This window comes from Nothoprocta perdicaria, unplaced genomic scaffold (assembly GCF_003342845.1).
Source record: "Nothoprocta perdicaria isolate Ctin4 unplaced genomic scaffold, notPer1 scaffold_0, whole genome shotgun sequence".
NCBI lineage: Eukaryota > Metazoa > Chordata > Aves > Tinamiformes > Tinamidae > Nothoprocta > Nothoprocta perdicaria.
Window position 1 is genome coordinate 16,783,451 of NW_020454092.1, and position 23,428 is coordinate 16,806,878.

Genomic DNA, 23,428 nt, shown 5'->3' on the forward strand with positions numbered 1-23,428 from the left:
AGAGTCATGAATATTTTTATTTAAATAGAGCGATACACTTAGGTTGTGGCAGAAAGATCATTATATGCTGATCTTGGTATCTTTATATCAGAGGGCAGTAGTTCCACCACTTCGAACACTTCCAGTTAACTATCACCAGAACATTTTGATATTGACAGCATATTTTGCGATATGAACAAAAATGGGGAAAAGAAACAAACACAGAGGTTAGGGAAATAAAAAAAAAAAGGTCTAACAAATCCTGGGAGCACTGACTTCAACAGGTTCAACAAATATTCAAGCCACATTTAATAACTTTATGAAACTAGTATCAAAGTAAAGAATATATAGTCAAAATACAGAAGAGAAAACAGCCTGATGAGATCAAACAAAAGTTAAACAGAACAGATTAAATATATAAAAAAAAAAGTTAGCTGAAAGGTCGCTTTGCCATGTGTAGCAATAATTCAGCAACTCATTTCCTCAATAGCCAGCTTAAAAGGAAGAGCTAATCTGGAAAAAGGAAAAAAAGGTTACGTATCACTTTCAAATCCTGCTGTATGTGTTACTGTGATTGCTTGTAGAACCAGTGTCACCCCAGTTTGCAGCCTATGTTCATTTCTGATTTAACAAACAGTGGATTTATTCTGTAGGAATACAAAAGTTGAGAACGAAGTATCTGCATTCAGCTTTCCATTACACGTACATTTACCTTCCTATTGGCTATTAATTCTTTTATTTGTGAACTTCAAATGATTAGGATTTGTTTACACTTCAAAACCTTTTGTTTATCATAGATACACCACTTCTAAAAGTGTTTGATGTAGCATTCACTAATTACAGAATTACAAAAGGTAGAATAAGGCTTTCCCCCCTCAGAAATTTGCTTTTTTTTTTTTTTGGTAAAGGTAACAATATATCTGTTTCACTAACACCCTAATCATAGGCATACATTTAATTTTATATCAATGTCCTTCTGAGGGGAAAAAAAAAAGACTAAAAGTTGTGTGCAATTGGTTTTTGCTTAGTACAAAATTTTCAAATGCGAATTTTGCTACAATAAACACTATGAATTACATAGAAACATATGTGGAAAACAACGTGCCAGGCTTTACAAAGAAAAGTTTGATCAGCAGATGACGATTCTGTAGTGCTGCTGTGCACGATACAGCAAGCCTCGAGATTAAAAAATAAAATAACAAAAACAAAACCCCCAAACTTGCTTTGATGCAGGCTTGGCATCAAGTGGGCTTTATGGTCTTCGATTCAGTATGCTCATTCTATCATTAAGCTACTCGAAGTACCAGATTTTTCCACATCAGATAGCATGTCATTGGTGCATACATTTCAGACAACAGAACTAGGATTTCTTTAATTTGAGACGGGATCAGTAATCTATTGTAAAATGTCCAAAGTATGCAATAATAAGGCAGATTTCTTATTACACCATCTCTTCAGATGCTCATTGTTTGATGGAACAAACAAGGTGCTTTAAAACAGCAGAGTAATAGGATACAAACAAGTGCCACAATGAAGGAAGAAATGCTAAAATGGGAACAGCCATTTCTTCCACAATGAGAAATAAAGAACTTTTGTATCTGGTGTTTGAAAGGTTTTTAACAGCTGATATTCAATATCAGCTGATTCCTGAAGTATTGGCAAGATACCAGGTTTCCGGTACTGGCCATTTGTAAGGTTATTTAAATATTCACATCATGCAATAAGCAGTTTCACACACTGCAATGTAATGGAAAATACTTCCTAAACTGAATCAGAACTGAGACCCAAAGCAGAACCAGTAAATAAATATCTCGCATATATGTCAAACTATATTCTTCAAACAAAACCTTACATCTTATCAAAGAAGTCAGAAAGTACTAACAAAAATTATATGCTTTCTACTATAATACTGTTAAATTTCCATGGCTGAGAATGTCCCATTTTTTTGTTTGTTTTTTTTTTCTCTGCCTTTTTAAATTAGGTGAGTAGAAATTCAAGCACAGAAATAAAATGCATATATGAGAGCACTGGCTCAGCGAGATATCAAATATACAGCATCCTAGTGTCAAAAGTACAGGCAGAAATGTCCAAGATTTCTTGGTGAAAAAGGGGGCATTTGAGGAGTAAAAATTCTACTTAACAATCACTCACATTTTAACAGTGCATTAATTATAACAAAAGCTGGATGATAAGTGAGCAACAGAGTCATAATGTTCAGTGTTCATAGCAGATTTTTTTCCTCTGCTCATTTGAACGAGGTTGGAAACATATACTCATGTATGTGAAACTTTACGTAGCTATGGGTTTTTTTTCCGTTTTTCAGGATTCTTGCAAGAGGCCAATCCAGGACACTGGATTGAGTTAGATGAAAGTACAAGGTGGTTTTGAAAGAAGCCTTCCTCCCAGTCCCGTGCCTCTGGTTTGTCAAAGGTGATTAGTCCTACAATCTTGTTTCATCTATTCTTTTGCCTCTAGGAAAAGGGTTTCTTGAGGATACAGTTTTACCTCCAGTAATGATTTATTTGGATCCAGCTGGGTCACCTGCAAACAGAAAAACAAAAAGACATGTAGACTCTGTTTGAGCTGTGCATTTTCAGAACACAAATTTGCACCGTGGAGATATTTTCAGTATCTCACAGTAGCAATACTTTAAATTTGGAGCATTCATATTAGTATACAGATGATTAATTAGATCTCTCTCCCCCTCTTATTTTGCATATTGTATTTTTAAATACATTCTGTTATGTCCATTTTAAATACATTCTGTTATGTCCATTACATTAATTCCAAGAAAAAGGTCATTTTTCTCACATAAAGTGTGAATATATCTGTTTTGTCAAAGTTTAGATCATTTGGAAAGAGATACAGCAACACAGGAGTCAAGATGAATAATAAAACCAGCCCCACAAGTAGCCTAAAATTTCCACCAAACTGGCGGTGCAAGTGGCATAGTCCATTATAGGTCATCTAAAGGAGGCCCAGGATAGCACAAAACTGCACATTTTTATTTCCTGGGTTATCTTTCTATCACACTAATGAGTAGAACTGGTATGTGGAGATGTCCAGTGAGACATCACCTTATGTATTATGCATAGATCATCTATAGATGATCTAAATCTCTAGATCCTCTCTCTCTCTATATATATATATCATCCTTCTACATCACCATTTGGAGATCATCTAGAGAGAGATTATCTCTCTCTCTCTCTCTCTCTCTCTCTCTCTCTCTCTCTCTCTCTATATATATATATATTGCTGTACATGTGTAATTTTGTATGGTGTGAATATTCACTCCATTTCTGCTCAGATCTGTACAGGTGTTTAGGCAGCTGTCCATGCATGTGGCCTTGTAGCAGAACCCCAGCGAGAATTAAACACATTTGGAAAAGGCATGGGCACTTTCTGCTCCGGGATTACCAAAATCCTTCAGCAGTTGGATGCTCCGCATCCTCAACTACTGCTGCCTTCCACTTAGGGCACGTGAGCAATCCCCAGTCTATGGTCAGCAAGGAACTTTTGGGTTGATTCTGTTTAGAAGCTGGGCTGCTGCCTAGAGGGTATCTACTATTAAAGTCAAATTTACCACTAAATATTACCTAACATAATTACTTATATAGAGAAAATAATGAAGCAGAGTCTTACTTTCCTTCAACTACTACAAAGCTTCGCATACAGATGTTGAAAAATATTGATTTTCATCTTACCACCTTCTGAAATATTTCCATTTTTTTTATTTTGCTTGAATTTCTTTTGCTATGTGAACACATTAATCATAGGAAATTTTCTTGTGGCTATGACTTTAGTAGCTTTATGCTGTAAATGTAAATGTACATCTGTATGATAAAGCTTTTATTAGAGATAAATTTGCTTTATCCATGACATCATCATGCCACTGCTTTTTAAAAACTTTTTTTGGGGAAAAATAATGGGTAGTATAAAGTACACCAAGTACTATGAGTTTATATAACAAATGTTATTTTTTAAAGCATAATTTCCCAATCCTCTTGCCAGTTTTAAATAACAGACCCGTACTGCTTCCTTTTCCCAAGTAAATCATGCAAGCTTAAAAAAAAAGGTAGCCATAATTAATTGCATTTCCATTGTTTTATTGGATAATTACAGGTAATTCATTATTTAAACAAATATGAAGAGCTTATCACTTCCTAAGTCCATTGGAATCAATAAATTCACCTATTTGAATGCAACAGATTTTTTTTTTTTTTTTTTTTAACAAATAACAGATGTGTCATTTTGATTCCTGAAGGCATATATATGCATCATACACCACGGTGAGTTACTGCTAAATGGCTGAGGAGAAAAACAATTTGTAAAAAATACCAGACTCAATTTTAGATTCCTATTACCTACACTCCAATTATGCATTCCCGCACAGATGCTCCTTAAATTATTGAAAGGTTATTATCATAGAAAGCAAATCTGTTATGTAAAAAACAGCCAAAGTAGTGCATTTAAGTTTGTGATTACTGAAGTACGCTAATTAAGTATCTTGTTGCATTTTTTAATGTTTTAGTATTCTGCTACAGTCCATTGCACTTAGGCACAGAAAGGGGCTAAAGAGGCATCTCTGCCATTCACAGCCCGAGCTCCTGTGCACCTGCAAGACGCAGTTCTCCTCTGCTCAAAGCCAAAATCAGGTTTCAAATCCTGCAGCCTCTTCTTGCAAGAAAAGGTACAGAAGAACAAGGCTTTTCTCCATTTCAAATATACACACACAAGTGTGTATATATATATATATATATATGAAAAGCAAGCCTAGTTCTAGACTGTAACCATATTGAAATCTACTATTCACTTGACTGTAATTCATGCTACATATCCTTCAAGTACCTTAGATAATATCAAACACTGCCCTTTTCTCAATATCTTTATCCTCAGAAACGTGTTAAAAGCACTGGTGAGTACCTGCAGCCAAAGCAGCGCGCAGCTTTTCCCATCATTTCAGCGTGCTGCTTAATTCACTGAGGGACAGCAGAGTTTGCAAATGTTTACACCATTACCCAATTAACTAACAATATGGCTCCTACATCTGTCAACAAACAAAGCTGTTGTTGCTTTGTTTTAGCTCCTTGGCATTTTCTGTTCATATGGGTCGCCATTGTACTTAATTATCACACCATAACCCTTCTGCAGCTTCTACTTTGTTATTTGTGGTTTGTAAATATGTTGTTTACCACGAAGAATAGAAGCCTTATTAGCGAACGCACCTCCTCCTAAAGAAATGGTTTCTCTTGTAAATATATAAAATATAAGACCTAAGATGCTTTGTAGCTTGCAGTATTTTTTAACAGAAATAGAAAATAAGGAATTATATATAACAGAGATCAAAGGATCCTGTAAAAGCTGTAACCAGCAAAGGTGTGTTCAAGATACCATTTTAATGATTTTTATGTACTTGAATAAATTTAGGTAGATTATTTCACAATGTAGTTGCAAAGAATTAAATGATCTTTATATTTTAAAAATGTGTATCTTGCTTCATTAGCATTAAGATCATTTCTTGAAGACTGTGAAGGCTGACAGTGCCTTTTCTTCAATGTGACTGCAGGTGCTCTTGTCTAAAAGAGCCCTGCACAACATATAGGCTAAATTATCCACAGTGAAGTGTACTTTTATTATTATTTAAACATTTCTTGTGCATTACTGGCAATTATGCAGAAGATCATTTATGCAAGCATTTTATCTGATTTGATCCCGTTGAACTCTGTGAGATTATTGAGGTACCCATGTCATTAAATCCATGCTTGCTCAGTTATGGTTGGAAAATTCACCAGATTAAACATTCAGCATTTGTGAAAGGCCTAAACAAATGCCTAAAGCCCTGTGTGTCTCTGTATTTTCAGGTCCACAATATCTGGCTTTCCACCAGTCACCCGCACGCGTTCCTAGCGCCCACTCACATGTTGCATGGTGATGGCAGCAGATCAGGTAAATGTGTTTTTAATGTGGCTTTGCTAAGCTAAGTGCTTTATCTTATAACAAAACATACAATAAAACTCCTTAAAAAAAGAAGTAAACTACTGCACGTACACACAGTGCAGGAGGTGACAGGCAGAAGGACCCAGCATTCAGATGTTAAGAATATATAACTTAAACGACAGTAATACTGCAAAGATTTGATTCTCAGAATTCTGCAGATGAACTTGCGAGCGCATGGAGGATTCTCCCCAAACCAAAGCAGACGGTGTCTCAGGAGCTCTGCTTTTTGGACAAATAACTTCCAGTGCAAACGCTAAGTCTTCTCTCTCCAGGGAAGACTCTTTCCAGCAACGCGACCAGGGAGGGACCTAACTGGTAGCCTCATTTTCCTTATTTCCATCAGTGCAAGAACCTGACACTGCACCATGAAATGTTTCACTTTTGTTGAAATACATTCCAGCTGGCAAAACAGGGCTAATCTTCCAGCCAGGGCAACAGGTTTACCTCAAGTTTTGGTGCTCAGGAGCTAAGACATTTATCTGATGTTCATTTAAGCAGCTTCCTTATATCACCTGCTGATTTGATGCAGAGGAAATATATTATTTCAATGGGTACTATTTTAATTAATTCTATGGTAATTAATTCAATTCAGTAATAGCCAGTTGGTTTAAAGCACTTTTGTAGCACTTTGTTGTTTGAATTACTTTAGACTGAGCAAAAACAAAGGACAGTGGTACAGTAGTGTTAACTTCCACAGTTATCCTGTAAGAATGTAGTAGCTATTTGCACTTCATCTGAATAACTGGGGAAAACCCTTAATGACCAATTAAGACGACAATTAATACTACTTAAAACTACATTTTAAGGCAATTTTGTAGCAAAATCTTTTTCCTTCTAAAATGTTTTTTATTATTATTTCTGTCCTCCCCCTCGACCTGTCTGTTCTACTCCACATTCACCTTCTGAGCAGCTGTACTTTTTTCACCATTTCAAAGGTGTGGCTCCTTACCCTCCCTCTGTAGGGAAAAGATAAAGACAAAAAAAAATGGCTTAATGCCCAGGAAGGTCATTTAAAAATAAAGAATCAAATACACAATTATTATGACACTTATACAAGCAGTAAATATCACACCCTTCACCTTTCTCTACACCCTAGGACAAGGATCTGATTCTTGGGCAGCGCAGCCTCTATAGCCCTTACACACGCATGAATACATTGAATGAATCCAACAGACAAAAGGTTCTTTTACTCTCTTTTCTAATCCCCCTGAAGAACAAATGCAATGGGAATTACTTAAAGGCACACCTGGTAAAGGACCAGATCTGTTTAAAAAAATATATTTTCAGAATGAAACACAAATACAGTGAATCCCTTCTAGGTATCGAAATATCTATGAGTCATACGGATAATATGTTCAACTGTAGTAACAAACAAAAGTAGGTTTACTTTATAGAAATGCATGCAATTAGATCTGGTTTAGTTGAATAAACTTGGACGTAATTTACATCTGAATTGAAGAGAGCCTTTGCAAATAAGGAAAAATATGTCATAGCAAAAGACTTCTAGTCTCATTCTCAATCCAGAGCTTTAAGCCAGACATGTCGAACCCTTGAATTTTTTTGAATTCAAGCTGTTCTTTCAAAACAATCTTTTAGATACAGCCCTTTCCATTCAAAAATATATTTAATAAGAAAATAGATACTGATACAACAGAAAACTGTGGTATTCCCTTACTCCAAGCATGTTCCCTGCTCTTTTTTTACAAGTCATATAGTTACCTTAGATATCAGCACCATTTCATGTAGTGAAAGCTCTCAATGACTTGTTCTAATTTATATGACTGTATTATACTATCTAAAATAGTATTTTTATAGCATAATATTATACTACTATTTTTATTATTTGTACTACTATTTATTTCAACAGAATTTGCAGCAGAAGCTTCTGTCAGTCAAGGCATATACAAATGATTTGTATTATTTATGCTTTTTTGGCAATAAATTAAGAAAATATAGCAACTGTATTCTCTGCATTGTGAAATATTAAGCATAATGACACAGCAGTCATAAAATACTGTATATTTAAGAAGAAGCCCAAATGCACTGTATCTGTTTCTACAGTGAGGCCTTGATAATTTCATATTTTTAAGCACAATATTGTGGATTCAGGAGTTTACTGGAAATTTTCAAAATCTAATTGGGAAGAAAAAAAATTGCTTGTGGGAAAGAAAAATTACAAAAATATTTGTTTCTTGTACTATAAATAAATAAAATTCCAGATGATAACTATCTTTTGAAATAATTTCACATTTTTACGCTGATCCCGTAATATTCCAGAGCTGATGCTCAGGACTATAGCAAGCTCATAAATAGGGTCCGTCTCCCTTGCCATGGAAGAGGCTCGGAAATGCTGCCCACAGCAACTCCACTCGTGGGTGTTTTCCAAGCCCGCATTTTTGAGCGTGCTTCTTCATAGCCCCGAAGGGCAGAAATCTTTAGTTATCAGACCCTGCTTTCAACCCACCCTAAATCCACAGATATTCTGTGCTTCTCCTACAAGACTGTAGAGCAGCTGCTCCTCATACCCAGGTTTTGAGGTAAGGGATCATTTTGCAGGGAAGATCTTGTAAAGCTCTCTTCAGGTTCTGTGTCCCGCACACCTCCTCCTTTTCATCTAAAATCTCTAATCAGTAATTTACTTAGTGAGTTTTCTGGGATTTCTTGGCAAAACAGGATTTTTAAGGAATGCTACTGTGATAGTGGCACTGGGCTTTTTCTAACAGCAGTCATGCAGGCAGAGGAGCCCCATCACCTGCTCCTTCCTGGTACTTGCAGTTTTCTTCATGAGCAGAGAAAAGATTTAAAACTGACAGATGAGAGCACTTGTATTTGAAGTGCCTTTGCTGTGCCGAGGAGCAAAAAAGTCCATTACCTCTGGGCATTGCTGCCATTAAGTTTATACCAAAGTATTTCTGAATTAACAATTATTCTTATAGCTAATGAGAAGATCCTGACCCTAGAACAACTCTAGCTTTTACCCTGGATCTCGAGGAGGAGCTGGAAGGAAGCAACACAGCTGCATCTTCTGGAAATTTGAGGACATGTATAAATATATACAGTGTCTCAAAGGCAGTGCAAGAACTGGTTTGCATGCATATGTCTGTGCCAAAGAGGAATGGATATGAACGCAGTTACTCACAGGAGCCTGATCCGTGACTGCATTTATGTGCCCTTCATTATAACTGCACAGAAAAACAATCCAGAAGGACTTTTGTCACAAATTCAGAGGATTAAGATGTGCAGATACCACTATGATATCTGCAGTTTAACACTGACTGGTAGACAGGTAGATAGAATAAAAAGCCCGCCTAAGACTACTTTAGTCATTTAGTCTGATGCGGTTACTTAGGCAATTACCAAACCAGCAGGAGATCATTACATTTTCTGGTTACCAGGCACAGCATTCTTGGTACATATTATCACAAGGCTTACTTTATAGGTATTTTATCATCATGTTTTCTTCTTACAAGGGGAAAAATGACATTAAGCATGAACTCTGGGGGAAATGAAAAAGCATGAAATGCCCTATGGCCAGTTAGGCTGGATAATACAGCACCCAGCAACAAAGACACACGGGTAACTGAGGCACGTTCCTGTGACGAGCCCTGTTCCACCCCTGAAACGAAGGCGTTATGAAACGGGCACTGATGAGTAAAAGGACATTTTCTTTCAGTCAGAGAGATGCGCTTGGGTGGAATTTGTTAATCATGGGTCTGGCATTAGTCACTTGGTTAACTAACGAGGCTGACTCAGCTGCGACACCACGGAGCGCACGGGGCATGCAGGGCTCTGCCGAGCGCTCTGCAGCGCGTCCAAGGAAATAGCTCATCTGGTGCCTGAAAGGCTTTACACTTTCTTTGTATTCAAATGGAGCTGTCGTGACACTCAATCAGAACATTATATTGACCTGCAGAGTGAAATCTTATTACTTAAAAAAAATAAGTTTACTTCTATGAGGCGAGGAAAAAATTCTTCAATCTCCCTTCAGTGACTTGATACATGAAGAGTTTTCATCTCTGTGGTCACATAACATAGTAACTTATACCAAGACACCAGGCATGAAAGGGTCTGGTAAATCCTCAGAAAAAAATATGAGTAATCTTTCTGTTATATTTACTTATGCATATATTTTTAACTACATATATGAAAATTATATTTCCACAAAAAGGGAATTAGAAGTCAAGAAGCAAAATCTACTCTCTGATAATTTTCAAATTTTTTTTTCCTAAAAGTTCTGCCTTTGACTTCCCTGGGGCAGGAATATCACAGACTGCTTTTACAGGTTCTTATTGGAAGACTGTGATCCTATTCTTCGTGAGCAACTAAATTGTTTAAAGGAATGAAACTTAAGGATTGCAATTGCTTCCGGGTCCTCATTGCAACTCTGTGAGATCTAGTCCTCTTGATTTCAAGATTAATTCAACTGTTCTACAGTTACAACAAGTACAGTTACAAGAAGAACAATCAACAAAATCACACATTTAAAAGAGGCATGGGAATATGCTAGTCTGGTGCGGCCAGCTTGCTCAGACAACTTCTCAGTGCCTTAAATAAACATAACTGCTTGAATAAATAAAAGAGTGTAATCTGGAAAGACAGACAAGGACAGGTAGCATTGGCTTAATGACAGCTTCAACTGACAAGAGACTTCTACCTTTGTAGATGGCTGTGGCCTTTCATAAACTACATCACGGATGATAAGTAGGTGCCACCATCAGATACGCTCCCCTGAAAGATTCTAAACTACATGGACTTTAAAAGATCTGTACTATTTTATGCAGTAGGAAATGAAAGTATGAGTAATCAGAATTACTGTAAAGACTACATGGATCACATGTCCCATTTTATCTGAATTTACAAAAACATTCTTCAAGTTTCTGAAAATATCAGAAAAATATTGTAATCTGCTGAAATCCTGCTTTGTCATTGGATGTGTATTCTTTCTTTGACTTGACATTGAAAGCTACTTCACAGCTTTATTTGAACAACTCATTACTAGATGTGTTATTGGGCATAACCACGATACTACATGAATCTTTCCTCATCATAATATTTTTTTCCATCTTTCCATCAACATGATAATTAGGGAAAAAGGATGCTAAAAGCTAGAGATGCTCCTAAACATATATCTCTTTCATGTACTACTTAATGAGTTTAAACACTATCTAATGAGTTTAAAACTAGATTATCTGAAGGAATTAGTTGGCACTGGAGGGGAGGGCAGAATAACTCTTACAAAGGCAGCTTTCTACAATTGAGTTATCCAAATTCACCAAATTACCCGGCATAGCAATGCGGGGCTCGTGACCAGGGCGTTATCTGCAGGAGGATACACTTATGTCTTCAGGTGACCATGGGCTGAGCGCTGCAGCCCTAAGTTTATTATTGTGTGGTGTTGTTCTCAGCACTGTGAGCAGAGGGGATTACGCCTGCCGGAGCGCAGCAATGAACGCTCCCATTCGCGTTATCTTACTCTCTACTCCCATGTAATATTAAGAATGATCTGACCCTACATCTGCTGAAATCCTGATCACATCTAATTTAAATTGACATGCAATTTGAGTTGAATTTATTTTCTACCCCTTCAAGGGAGGCAGATTTTTGTTTCTGTTTATTTAAACTGCTGTTGGAATTGGTTAATTAAAAGGGTTTTAAAAATCTTAATACTCTAAACAGAGCAAACTGGTTCTGAATTATTAAGCAACATTTTAGATGCATTTAAATAACCTTAAGTGACTTAACTGCCACCTGATCCTAAGCTGTGGCTCAGAAAAATAAAATGTGAAATAGTGTAGAAGTCCTGGCTTACTAAGGCTTCCAGATACAGTAAATAAAGAGCTTAAGTCTCTAGTACAGTGTCTGCAAAGGACAGGCTCTCAAATACATAGCTTATATTTTACCTTCAAGGAGAAATAAATGGGAGGTGGTAGTTCTGACTTTTCAGAAAGAATTCAGAAAATAAAAAGCTCCCTCAACACTTTGTGTGTTGGAAATATCGTCTTGCATACGAGAGGGTGCCAGGACCTCACTTGTCACAGATACCACAAAACTCTCACGAGCACATTGTTAATCCCTGGAGCCAAATCCCAAGCTGGAAATTTTGCCCCTATAGCTTCAACTGGATATAATGTACTTCAGTTGCTTCATAAAGTGTATTCAAATGCCCAGTCCAAAAGCTGGTAGAGAGTTTTAGGAAGACTTCTGCAGGTCTCCATCGAGCAAGGAAGGCATCTGCCATTCCGGAGGTCGGCAGGATGCCGGGAGAAGGCAGATTTTGCCACTGGCAGACTGACAGGTACCAAAATTATGGCTTGGGAAGCCTGTTTGGAGAAAGGGACTCATAGAAGAAAGGGTGAGGAAATACCAAATGAGCATGATAATATACTAAGCTTTTTGTGTTAAAAATAACTTCTTGGGGAAGTTGATTCTTGTGATTCTTGGGGGGAAAAAAAAGGAATTATAGTTCCTTTACATGGAACTTTATTTCCATCAATCCTTTGCAGGTGCACTTAAAATACACAGAAAAACATATATCTGTTGCCAAACATGCTTTCAAAACTAGGAGTTACAGGTTGGCTAGTGTGAAATACTCTTGTTGGTGTGGTACGTAGTTGTGTGTTGGGTATGGCACTGAGAAAGAAAGTGGTTAATATCTAATTTCAGTGCTAGCAGAAAGCACATCAGAGTCAGTGACAAAGACCCAATAACAAGTCACTACATGTGCTTAACTGCTTTGGAATGTCACTGCTGCTTTAAAAACTACAAGTAGTGCCTAGAAAAGGTTAATCTGTGTATTTACTCACGTGGAGAAGTTTGTATTTACAGTAGGGTTATGATACCAACTTTAAGTTAGCTAAGGATATCTGTGTAAGCAATTGGAACCTAAGAACTAAGAACTAATGAATTTTTATTTACCAAAGAAGTAGAAATACTTTGAAAACACTGTATCAGGGCGTCAGGACTGATGGCTTCGACAAGCGTGTTGTGAAAAGCACTTGAAAATTTCCCTGGTAAGTTTACCACAAGGAAAATGCTGATCTGATTAAATCCAAGCCTCTCACTTTTGACAAATCTGAAACACTTTTAGGGCTCTGTCTGTTATTGTAATACTGATCAGGATAGAAAATAAAATGATTAAACACAGGAAGACCTGCTTTCATCTTACTGCAAGAAGCACTTCAGCAAAGCAGTTCTGATCCCTTTAAAACATATTTTTCAAAAGCATTAAATATATTTTTAAGTACAAAAAGGCATTATAAAACACTGTCCTTATTTGGAGCACAAGCATTGCAAGGGCATCGTTCTTATTTCACAGTTTCAGTGGATGCTTATGATACAAACCATATAGCAGAAGAGGTTTGACAATTTGCAGTGATTTAGGAGGCTGTACTCTCATGAAAGCTAAAGTAATAGATATATGCTTCTACCATGCTTCCAACCCATTCATCAATACTTTATTCTTCTTATTAATATTATTATTGTGCTGTCTATGGAGTTGCACACTTCCAGCTTTCCGCATCTACGGAACATGACAGATCCCAACTACAGTTTTCACAGCGGGAAGTCCCTGGGGGTTAATTTTGGTCTGTTTTAGCTCCAGCAACCAGATTCCTACACAGCCACCGGGTCAATCAACATGAATCATTTATGTGGCTCCTCAGACACGGCATTATTAGGCCCGAATCACAGAGGACAGACTGCAGGGTCTTGCCTCTGATGTGACAGACCAACAGCTTTATATCCTCCTGAAAAATTCTTTCTTTGCCTCAATATTTTTCTCCTGCAGCATCACAAATGTACTGAAATTGTGTCCGGCTCAAATTCAGTGGCTTGCTTTCCTTCCCCTCCTTTTTTTTTTTTTTTCATTTGTTCTCATTCAAAGCATCTGATCAGTTTGAGAGTTTACAGGTAATAAACATTAATAATGTTGATGAAGTGATTATGCAGACAGCCATTCTAAATAGCAAGGTTTTGAAGTACAAAAGAAATGTAAAGAATTACAGTTATATATTTATAGTATATATTCAAAATCTGCTTGGACAGAATCCTGTGCCATGTGCTCTAGGGGACCCTGCGTGTGCAGAGGGGTTGGACTAGATGATCCCAGGAGGTCCCTTCCAACCTCTGCAATTCTATGAATTATTGTTTTTTCATTACATATGTGATAAGGCATAGAAAAAAATCTAGATGAGGGTCTGACATGACTTTCTGAATATTTAAACACACGCACACCAAACCGTTTAGAAGCAAAATATTGCTTTTCTTCTGTTTCAAGTAAACTGAAAGATGAGGAACACTGGAAACACACAGTTTCCATGACTTTTCTACTCCACTGGAAATGTTATTACATGCCTACGCAGTAAAGTTAATTACCAATTAAGGAGATCCCTTAAAGGCCTCTTTACACTCTAGTTGATGGGGATTCTCGATACAAGACAAGGTTGAAGAAAAGTTCTAAGCACTTTTCACACAGTCATGCCAAAAATCTTAAAAAACCCCATCTGCTCTCAAGGCCATCTGCCTGTTAAGGACATTATTTTCCTCCCCTTTTGAGGTACTTGTGGCACATAAGATAACGTATAAATAAGATGTTAAATCAGCAGGTGTTACAAAATAGGACTGCCAAGCGCAGTCTAATTCCTAGTGAACTTCCTCCAGAGGCAATGACAGAACATGGAAAAGCAGCCCACTTCTTGAGCTCTTTTGTGGAAAAACGGCCAGTGTTGGCTTAACCCATCACCGAGACGTGTCCCCTGCAAACTGAACCCCCGGAGATGCAGAGCTGCACCCGTCACTGGCGGTGCTGAAGGCAACACGGCCACGCGGCTGCAACCTCATCCGCCCCAGGCTGCCTCACTTTGTAGCCCAAGCCCTGGGGCCTTCTCCTCCTATGCAGGCGCCACTTAACGCCTGCACAATTGGCCCCACTGACTTGTACCTTTGCACTAACATTGAACTCAGCAAGCACTGAAAGTTAGATGGCATCAAGCAGATGTGACACAAGCACATCTTCAAAGAAACCTAGTTACAGCACATCAGTATCTGCTAGGAAGCCTACAGAACCCAGTCTGCTTTCGTATGCAATGCGCAGGGCTGATTTTATTTTAAAAACAGTCACAAGAGGTTTCATTAGAATATTTAGGTAGGAGTTATATACAGTTATTTACTAGTATGATATGATGACTAATTCACCAGAATGTACTAACTAGCTCATGACCTTTTACTGTTTGACACTGTGCCTTCCTGCCTGTAAAACTGCATCAAAAGGCAAAACCAGAAAGATCAGAAACACTAATCCCTAGCAGACCGAAAGCGCCTGCTGATAGGGATTCTGTTTCCTTCAAAACAGGAACTGAGCGACACCGGCTCAGCAGCAGCGCTTACGGCAGCGTGCGCTCCATGTGACACGCAGCCTGTTTGTTGCTGAACGAAGAGCCTTTCTAAATGTCACTGGAAACAGACTCTGCAGCAGCATTTTGGATGCAGCACATGACAGCAGCTGCAGGTTAGCGCCTCACCTGCTCACAGCCACAAAGTTAAACACCACTCTGACACACTCCAGCCCATCTTTATCACCCATCCTCAACCATTCTGCTCACCCAAGCCGATACAAGAAGTAGCAGTATTTATTTATGCAAGGTCCTTTTACTCACATCTCTCCTAGGAAAGGTCCCCAGCAGCTTGTACTCCTCCCAAGGATATCCCTTGGAAGCTACAAAATCAAAGACAACCTGGAGCTTGCTGCTGGCCAGGAAGCGGCGCTCAAAGAACTCTCCGCTGGGTGTCCGTATGCGCAGCTTGCTCACCGACTCGGTGCTCTCCTCCTTCGGTTCCGGAGGCAGGGACTGCTCGAGAGACAGCCTGATAGCCTGAGGAAGGACAGAGAACCCTTTAGCTTTCAATGTTAACAACAGAAGAAAAGGATAGGGGCCAAAAAAAATTTTGTGTTTATTTTTTTGCTAGAACTTCCAAGGCGCGTCACAGTGCTCCAGAGCTGTGCTTTGTAGCTCAGTGATGGAATCATTTTTATTCATTCCTTAATAGACGCCCACCAGATAACTAATTAAAATAAATCCTTCTGTATAACACATATTATTAGGTCTACAGTTAATGCACAATGGAGATAAGTAATTTAATCATTTGGCAGAAAGCCTTGGAAAAAAATTGAATGAGAGAATAATTGTCAGGTGGCCAATTGCTTCCTTAAAAGGTATAAATTAAAGCCAGTGAAAAGTATTAAAGCCAGTGCAAGTATTTCTTGAACTGCACTTATTATCAAATTGCCCTCCTGTCACACAAGGTAATTGACCATTTGCAGCAAAGACCCTTAACAACCTAGTAAAACCAAATACACTCACGAGCTTTACTACAGGTCAACTAAAACACTGCTAGTAAGACGGTTCACCCTGCTAGTAAGACAGTTCATAATTAAAAGTATCATGAAGTTATGTGAGATAGGGCATATAAAAGCAGGAACAGTTAAAGAAGGAAGCCTGGGAAGACAGAAATGGGAGCTTTATGGTTTAGAGAAAGGAATTGTTATTTGAAGGAAGATTTTCAGCATAGATGAGCATTTTTCTGCAACAACTTGCATCAAGTCAGCCAATATCTCAATGACTAGGCCACAGATCCTAGGAGAGATGCATAACTATGGACCAAAAGTGTATATGCTAGTCTTAGTGCCAACTTTGTCTATACTGCTTTTCTTAAAATTTAAGGGCAGGAGCCAAGTCTGTATTCCCTGCTCTTCGCCTCCAGGAGAATCTATAACACTAATACAGGGATCAGAATATTTTAGAAAAAGATGCCTAATGTTAGATTGATCTACTAGTTTGGCTTAACTTTTAAGGGAGCTTGAGTGTTGTCAGTGCTCATGGACAGACATCTGAGGGCCCTGAGAAGATGCAGGATTTTTAAACAATTAGATCTTACTTAAAAAGCAGTCTTGTTGCTGCACCCCCTGATTTTACGCAGCCAATGAGCATCTCCACAGCTGCAATGAGAAGCAGGATTCCTCACCAGGTATACAATGAAAAGATGATCTTCCAAAATAAAGAGGCACTAAGGCACTGATTTACCTACATTCTCCAGGAAATCTCAAGGTACACAGTTACTATTTGTGGCTTTGAAAATCTCCATAAGGTCATTTAGTATCAGAAACCGAAAGATGATTCCATTAAAGAGCAAGGAATGGGCAGAAGCAAGATTATAAGGCCTTTTAAATAGTCTACTTCTTACACACGAACCTCTAAATAAATTATATCTCAGGATAAATATTTATACATAGAACTTCAGTTCATTTTTGCTTATCTACTATGAGATTATATTTTAAATAGATTCTATTTTAATTTTCTCTCTCTCCATTCTCAACCACCTGCTTACTATCTTTCTGTTTTGACATTTCCCCACACAGTATAACAACAGATGCTACATTATTTACTGAACCCAATCAATTATATTATAGAAAAATAAACAACAGTAGCTCATTAGAGCTCATTTCTTTGTGCAAAGAATGCCTCTCTCCCCAAAGTAACTATTCTCCAAGGCTTCAACATAAAATGGCAATTACAATAAATGTTCTGTTAGAGAACAATGATGAGATGGATCATATTAATAACTCTTGAGTCTCAACAAGCAATTTGAGTTTTGCTTATAAAAGGATGTTCGGTATCTGAATAGCTCTCAGACAGATTTTAAATACATGAACTGAACATAAAGCCACTTCTGAAAGTAAACATTGTTGCAGAACAATCCAGTAAAAGTAATTTGTATACTTGAAAATGGGGAGTGCTAGCAAACATTATTGTTAACATCCTCCTTGTTCTATTAAGCAAATAGATCCTATTATTTTCATTGCTGCAGCCTACTTTAAAACAGGGAAGCTCAGGTATATTGTGATAACATGGTCTAATTTTGGAGCCTTTGTGTAAGAAAACAACTGTCAAAAGGGTATTAGAAAAGATTTAGGGGAAGGTATAATAAAGGAGAAGGAATTATTTCTCTTCATACAAAATTACTTAAGAAATAAAAACATACTTATCACTTAAATCAGAACATGAATTGCTTAACAACCCTGTTACTTCCAGAGTACTGATTTACGGATGTATTAATCTCACAGAACTGTCATCTTTTCATTATCCTTGACACAATTCTTACAGTCCAGTTTGGTGCATTATTCCTTCAATTGCCTTTTAGCTTCCATTTTTTTGGCTTATAGTAACAACAGAAGCTAAAAAAAAATGGCCAAACACTAAAGGAAAAAGTAGACTGCCTCTTTTCTAAACCCTGAATACTAGCTACAGTTTTGACTGATTTAAGCACTTACCATGCAGCATTGCTTAAAAGTTTCTAGGATGCTGACACCATTATGCTCTTTCATGGAAATATCTTAGTCAAATATACATGCAGATGTATTGCTTATATTCTTTATTATATTTATCCCAGGAAATAAAGTACATGTTGGTAACCAATTTGCAGTTGTGTAACGCAGTTTTTTCAAACATCAGCCAAGTACAGAAGACTGAAATGTCAAGTGTATCTTGAAGTCACATATCTGAGTCTGAAAGATTCTATCATCTACAGAGCTAATTTTTTGGGTCTTCTGTTAGGACACCTATCTAACGCTTGGCTACAAATTGGCAGTGTCACTCATATTATGCATTGGAAAAGCTACTAAGTTGTAGATAAAGTTCATTTAGCTGCAATCTATTTTATATATATAGTAAAGAATTAATAAAATTTTTTTTAACTTAATGTTCGCATAAGAAAGTGAACTCTGAATTAAAGTTGCAATGTGTGCTGAATGAATAAATCCTAACAGTTGTCTGAAAAGAGAAATTATCCCACCTCACGTTCTTCCTCCTGTTCTTTCCGAATCTGTTCCAGACGAAACTGTTCTGCTATTTCTCTCTCTTGTGCTTCCCTCTACAAAAGAGGAACAAACAGTAACCACACACACATTCACCTGCACACTCTGCAGCTGTTTAATGACAGGCATTACTATCTAAGGGCAAAGAACTTGGGATAAGAATTCTTTGTGACGTATTTACGTAATTACGTAATGTGAATACAACCTTCTTATTTCTTAGGAAAGCTTGTTAATGGAAACTGTTAATTCAACTCCACTTATGTCCTTATTACTTTACCATATTGGTAAGTCTAATGTATTGTCCAAATTTCTATTGTGTAAGAACTTCCAGACATGATTAGACCTAAGGTTTGTGTAGCCCAGGGTCCTGTCTGATAGTGATTATCAACCATCACTTAGAAATTAATGCAAGAAATATGGTATTTACTAAGTGATCTTTCCCTGTGACTTCTTTTATCAACTCCTACTATGAAGTTGGGCCAGGATTGCTTTCACAAAACGATGCAGTCAGACCCATTTCTTACCAACTTCTATAGTGCCATTTTGTAATCACTTACTGGAATTACGGCTCCCTATAGCATCTAGCACATCTTAAATGCAGAATTAAAGCTGAGAAATCCTCTGCACAAGGGTGATTTTACCATATGTGGAGAGATTCACGTTCTAACATCGCAAGACCACCTCCCCACCTCCCCATGCACACACCTTTGCTCTATCAGCTTCAAGTGATATGCGGTATGCTTCATCTTGCTCTCTTTTCACATTTTCTCTGGCTTCACGTTCATCCTAAAGAAAGAAGAAAAAAGTCAGCCAACAGTGGACCAATACTAGGGTTATCTGTACGCTCACCAGCATTCTTTATCCTCAATGATTTCCAAGTATGCGACTGCCTTACTTACCTAACCATTGCAGATCACATCTAACAAAATACCTAAAGGGTGACCTTGGTGGAAAAGGAAAAGAAAAAGGAAAAGGAAAAGGAAAAGGAAAAGGAAAAGGAAAAGGAAAAGGAAAAGGAAAAGGAAAAGGAAAAGGAAAAGGAAANAGGAAAAGGAAAAGGAAAAGGAAAAGGAAAAGGAAAAGGAAAAGGAAAAGGAAAAGGAAAAGGAAAAGGAAAAGGAAAAGGAAAAGGAAAAGGAATCCATCCCAGGTCATCACTATTAGACATCATGCACAGGCCGGAATTTGTGTCGTGGTGAACACTGTGCAAAGATGGGAGAGTAACAAGTCCTGCTCTGAAGTGTCTGAAGATGCAGGCAGACAAGAAATATGAGATGCCAATTTAAGCCAGCAAGCCCAGCAAATTATTTTATTAATGAACACAGCATCAAAAAATGAACAAGAAGAAAAAGAGGTTTACTAAATATGTGAATGATGAACAGAACCATCACTCCTACGGTGCAGGATGCAGAAGTTCCTTGCCCTGCTGTCCTAGAGACCATGTCAGCTGCTCTGCACTTACTCTTCTTACATTTTATAATCAACCTCGAGCCTCCCAGAGGTTGCCCATGTCATTCACAGAAGACAGAGAAACCATCACTTTACTCAGCAGAGCTAAAACACAAGTAGAATTTCTTGCAAAATGTGAGAAGGCCAGTAACCACCGTGCAACCATTCCCCTCTTGACTTTGTTAAATTCCATGCATTATGCTGAGGAATTGCCTTAAAAAACTAACTAAAACCTGGCAGCAGAAACTACTTAAATGAATATTAAAATTCTGAAAGAGATCTTGAAATAATTAAACAGCTCCTATTTTTATTTTGTCCAAAAATAAGTAGAGCCTCTTGAATACACAGACTCCTTCCCAATATTGCTCAGAGATGGAACAAAACAGAAGAGGAAAATATTTGGTACTGTCTATACTGAGACTTCCCATAAACTTACATTCAAATGGGAAAAAAAAAACATGATTTTTCCCAAGTCAGCTTAGTGAACGGTTCCATGCACTCTGGGAGAGGACAGGCATTTAAAGAATACTCTTAAGAACTGAGGGGAGAGCCTGTTTAACTTTCATGTTTTGCAACTTCATATATCTCATTCTAGCTCAATTTCAGAGGTCACACAGAAGTTCAGTAATGCCTGGGAGAAAACTGAAAGATCAGATGCAACTACTGCAAGTGCTGGCCTTTTCCTTCCCCCAAAAGATTGCTACCAATTAACATAGTTCCTTTAGTCTAATAAATAATGACCAAAACTGAACAAAAAATTAAAGTTTACAAAAATGGTTAAAACTCACTCCTCGTATGTACTCAATATGTACTAAATCAGAGCTGCAAGAAATTGAGTACTGAGATATTTTTGCATTTTAGGAACTGTATAAAAACACTCAAGAAAGATAGTAAATATTATTAGTGATGAGCATAGTATCTATTTGCCCATAGAGAGCCTCACTGAGTAGTTTTTGAAACTGGTTTATATCATCTGGAGGACAACATGAAGAAACCCTAGCACTGCAGATTCTATTTACAGTGTCTAAGTGTGCATTCCAGGAACTTTTATTTATTTATCTATTTATGCCCCATTCACTGCAGTTACCCTCTTCCTAAAACTGGATTATGAAAAAGCTGTCAGGAATGTGAAGAATTGCTACGCGTGACTGCCTGGTCCTCACAGAAATATGTAAGCCACATGTGAGGTAAATGACCATGCCAGAGCTTTACACTGCATTTGAACAATGCTATTTGTACTGAAACAGATCTTAAAGGCAAATTCGGAGGTAAGCTAGACAGCACTGGAATCAGACTTCTTTAGGTATGAGGCAGATGTAATCACAGAAAATGTCTCTTTGTACGTGTTCGTGTGGCTTAGTTGCTATTATAGTTAATGTATAGGGACAAACACACCCATGGGCACGGTGGTACATTTGCAGTGTTCTCTCAGAGTTGCTAGTTAGCCAAATTTTCAACATTAGCCAAATTTTCAGCATTCTATGTGAAAATCCTCCTTTTGGGAATGTGGGTTGCTCTTTTTGTCATGATTTGCCCTAGAGAAACCAACCACACAAGTAATGTGGATGACTCAAGTTCACCAGAAAGTAACAAAAGTAAAATGATAATAGTGACAGGAAAAGCAACAGAAAATATTTCACAAAGAATCACTGTACTAACAAACAACACAGGAAGAAGATGGAAGAGCAATACAACTAATAACTAGCTTAAAAATAATCTGTTAAAATTATTATCTGTCAGAAAAAGTAAGGTTAGCGGACAGTCCTGTTAAACCCGACACACGTTGCAGCACCCACTGAATATCCGTAAGGACACTAAGTGGACACTAAGTTAACCATGAGTGAGCAGTGTGCCCTCATGGCCAAGAAGGCCAATGGGATCCTGGCCTGCATCAGGAGGAGTGTTGCCAGCAGGTCAAGGGAGGTGATTCTGCCCCTCTACTCAGCTCTGGTGAGGCCGCACCTGGAGTACTGTGTGCAGTTCTGGGCACCCCAGTATAGGAGGGACGTGGAGCTTCTGGAGAGGGTCCAGAGAAGGGCAACCAGGATGATTAAGGGAATGGAACATCTCTCGTATGAAGAGAGGCTGAGTGAGCTGGGCCTGTTTTCTCTGGAGAAGAGACGGCTCAGAGGGGATATGATTAATATGTATAAGTTCAGGAAGGGAGAATGCAGGGAGGAAGGGGACAGGCTGTTCTCACTGGTGGCCAGCGATAGGACGAGGGGTAATGGCCACAAGCTGAAACACAAGAAGTTCCGTCTCCAGGTGAGGAGCAACTTCTTTACTGTTAGGGTGACAGAGCAGTGGAACAGGCTGCCCAGGGAGGTTGTGGAGTCTCCTTCTCTGGAGGTCTTCAAAACCCGCCTGGATGCCACCCTGTGCCACATGCTCTAGGTGGGCCTGCTTGAGCAGGAAGGTTGGACTAGATGATCTGTAGAGGTCCCTTCCAACCTTAAATATTCTGTGAATCTGTGAATCTGTGAATCTCTGCAACGCTCCTGCAATTCAGGCAAATATTGCCATCTTCCTTTCCCAGGAAACCAAGGCAGGAATAAGGTGTGACTTATCCCAGGCCATGCAAAAAGCCCGTGTCAGAATGAGGAGGGAAACTCGGACACATCCTGAAGGGCAGGATGAAGAGGCAGCATCCAAACCACCACTCCACCAGGGCTGTTGGGCATGGAAGGAGAGAGAAGTCTCCTTTGCTTCTTAAAGGGTAGTACTTTAAATGCTAGTTCTAGATTTCTACCAAAAATGTTCATGAAACAAGTATTTTATGAATTTTACATATTTCTACTTGGTTATTTCGTGGTTGCCTATGAAAAAACTGAGAGGGGATCCATTGCTAGGGCTGAAAGGAGTGACAAAATGTAAAATGAATTAGAAGATAAGCAAGTATGTGTCTTTGCCACATCCGCTCTGAAATGAAAGCAGCGTTGTAAAGCAGCTGAGACTTGGCTCTATCACACTACAGTCTGGCTCATGGCTTTAACTTTACCATCCGCAGCGTACCCAACCTCTTCTATTTGTTAAAATAATGGCAGAAGTAAACTCTGTTTCCTTATTGCTGGAAAGGGCAGTATTCAAAAAGCTTATGTAATAGAAAAATGCATTAAATATTACAATACAACACCA

The 23,428-nt window shown here is 38.2% G+C and overlaps 1 protein-coding gene across 1 annotated transcript in view; it reads right to left on the reverse strand.

The window, feature by feature from the left end:
• Nucleotides 1-218: 218 nt before the first annotated feature.
• The window catches only part of FAF1 (Fas associated factor 1), a 129,907-nt gene continuing 106,697 nt past the window's right edge, over nt 219-23,428 (reverse strand). Inside the window, exons 16-19 of the mRNA XM_026053884.1 lie at nt 19,550-19,630; nt 18,823-18,900; nt 15,630-15,845; nt 219-2,520 (exon numbers count right to left, since the gene is read on the reverse strand). Of these exons, the coding sequence (XP_025909669.1) occupies nt 2,437-2,520; nt 15,630-15,845; nt 18,823-18,900; nt 19,550-19,630 (459 nt within the window). The 3' untranslated portion in view covers nt 219-2,436. The remainder of the gene's footprint in view (nt 2,521-15,629; nt 15,846-18,822; nt 18,901-19,549; nt 19,631-23,428) is intronic.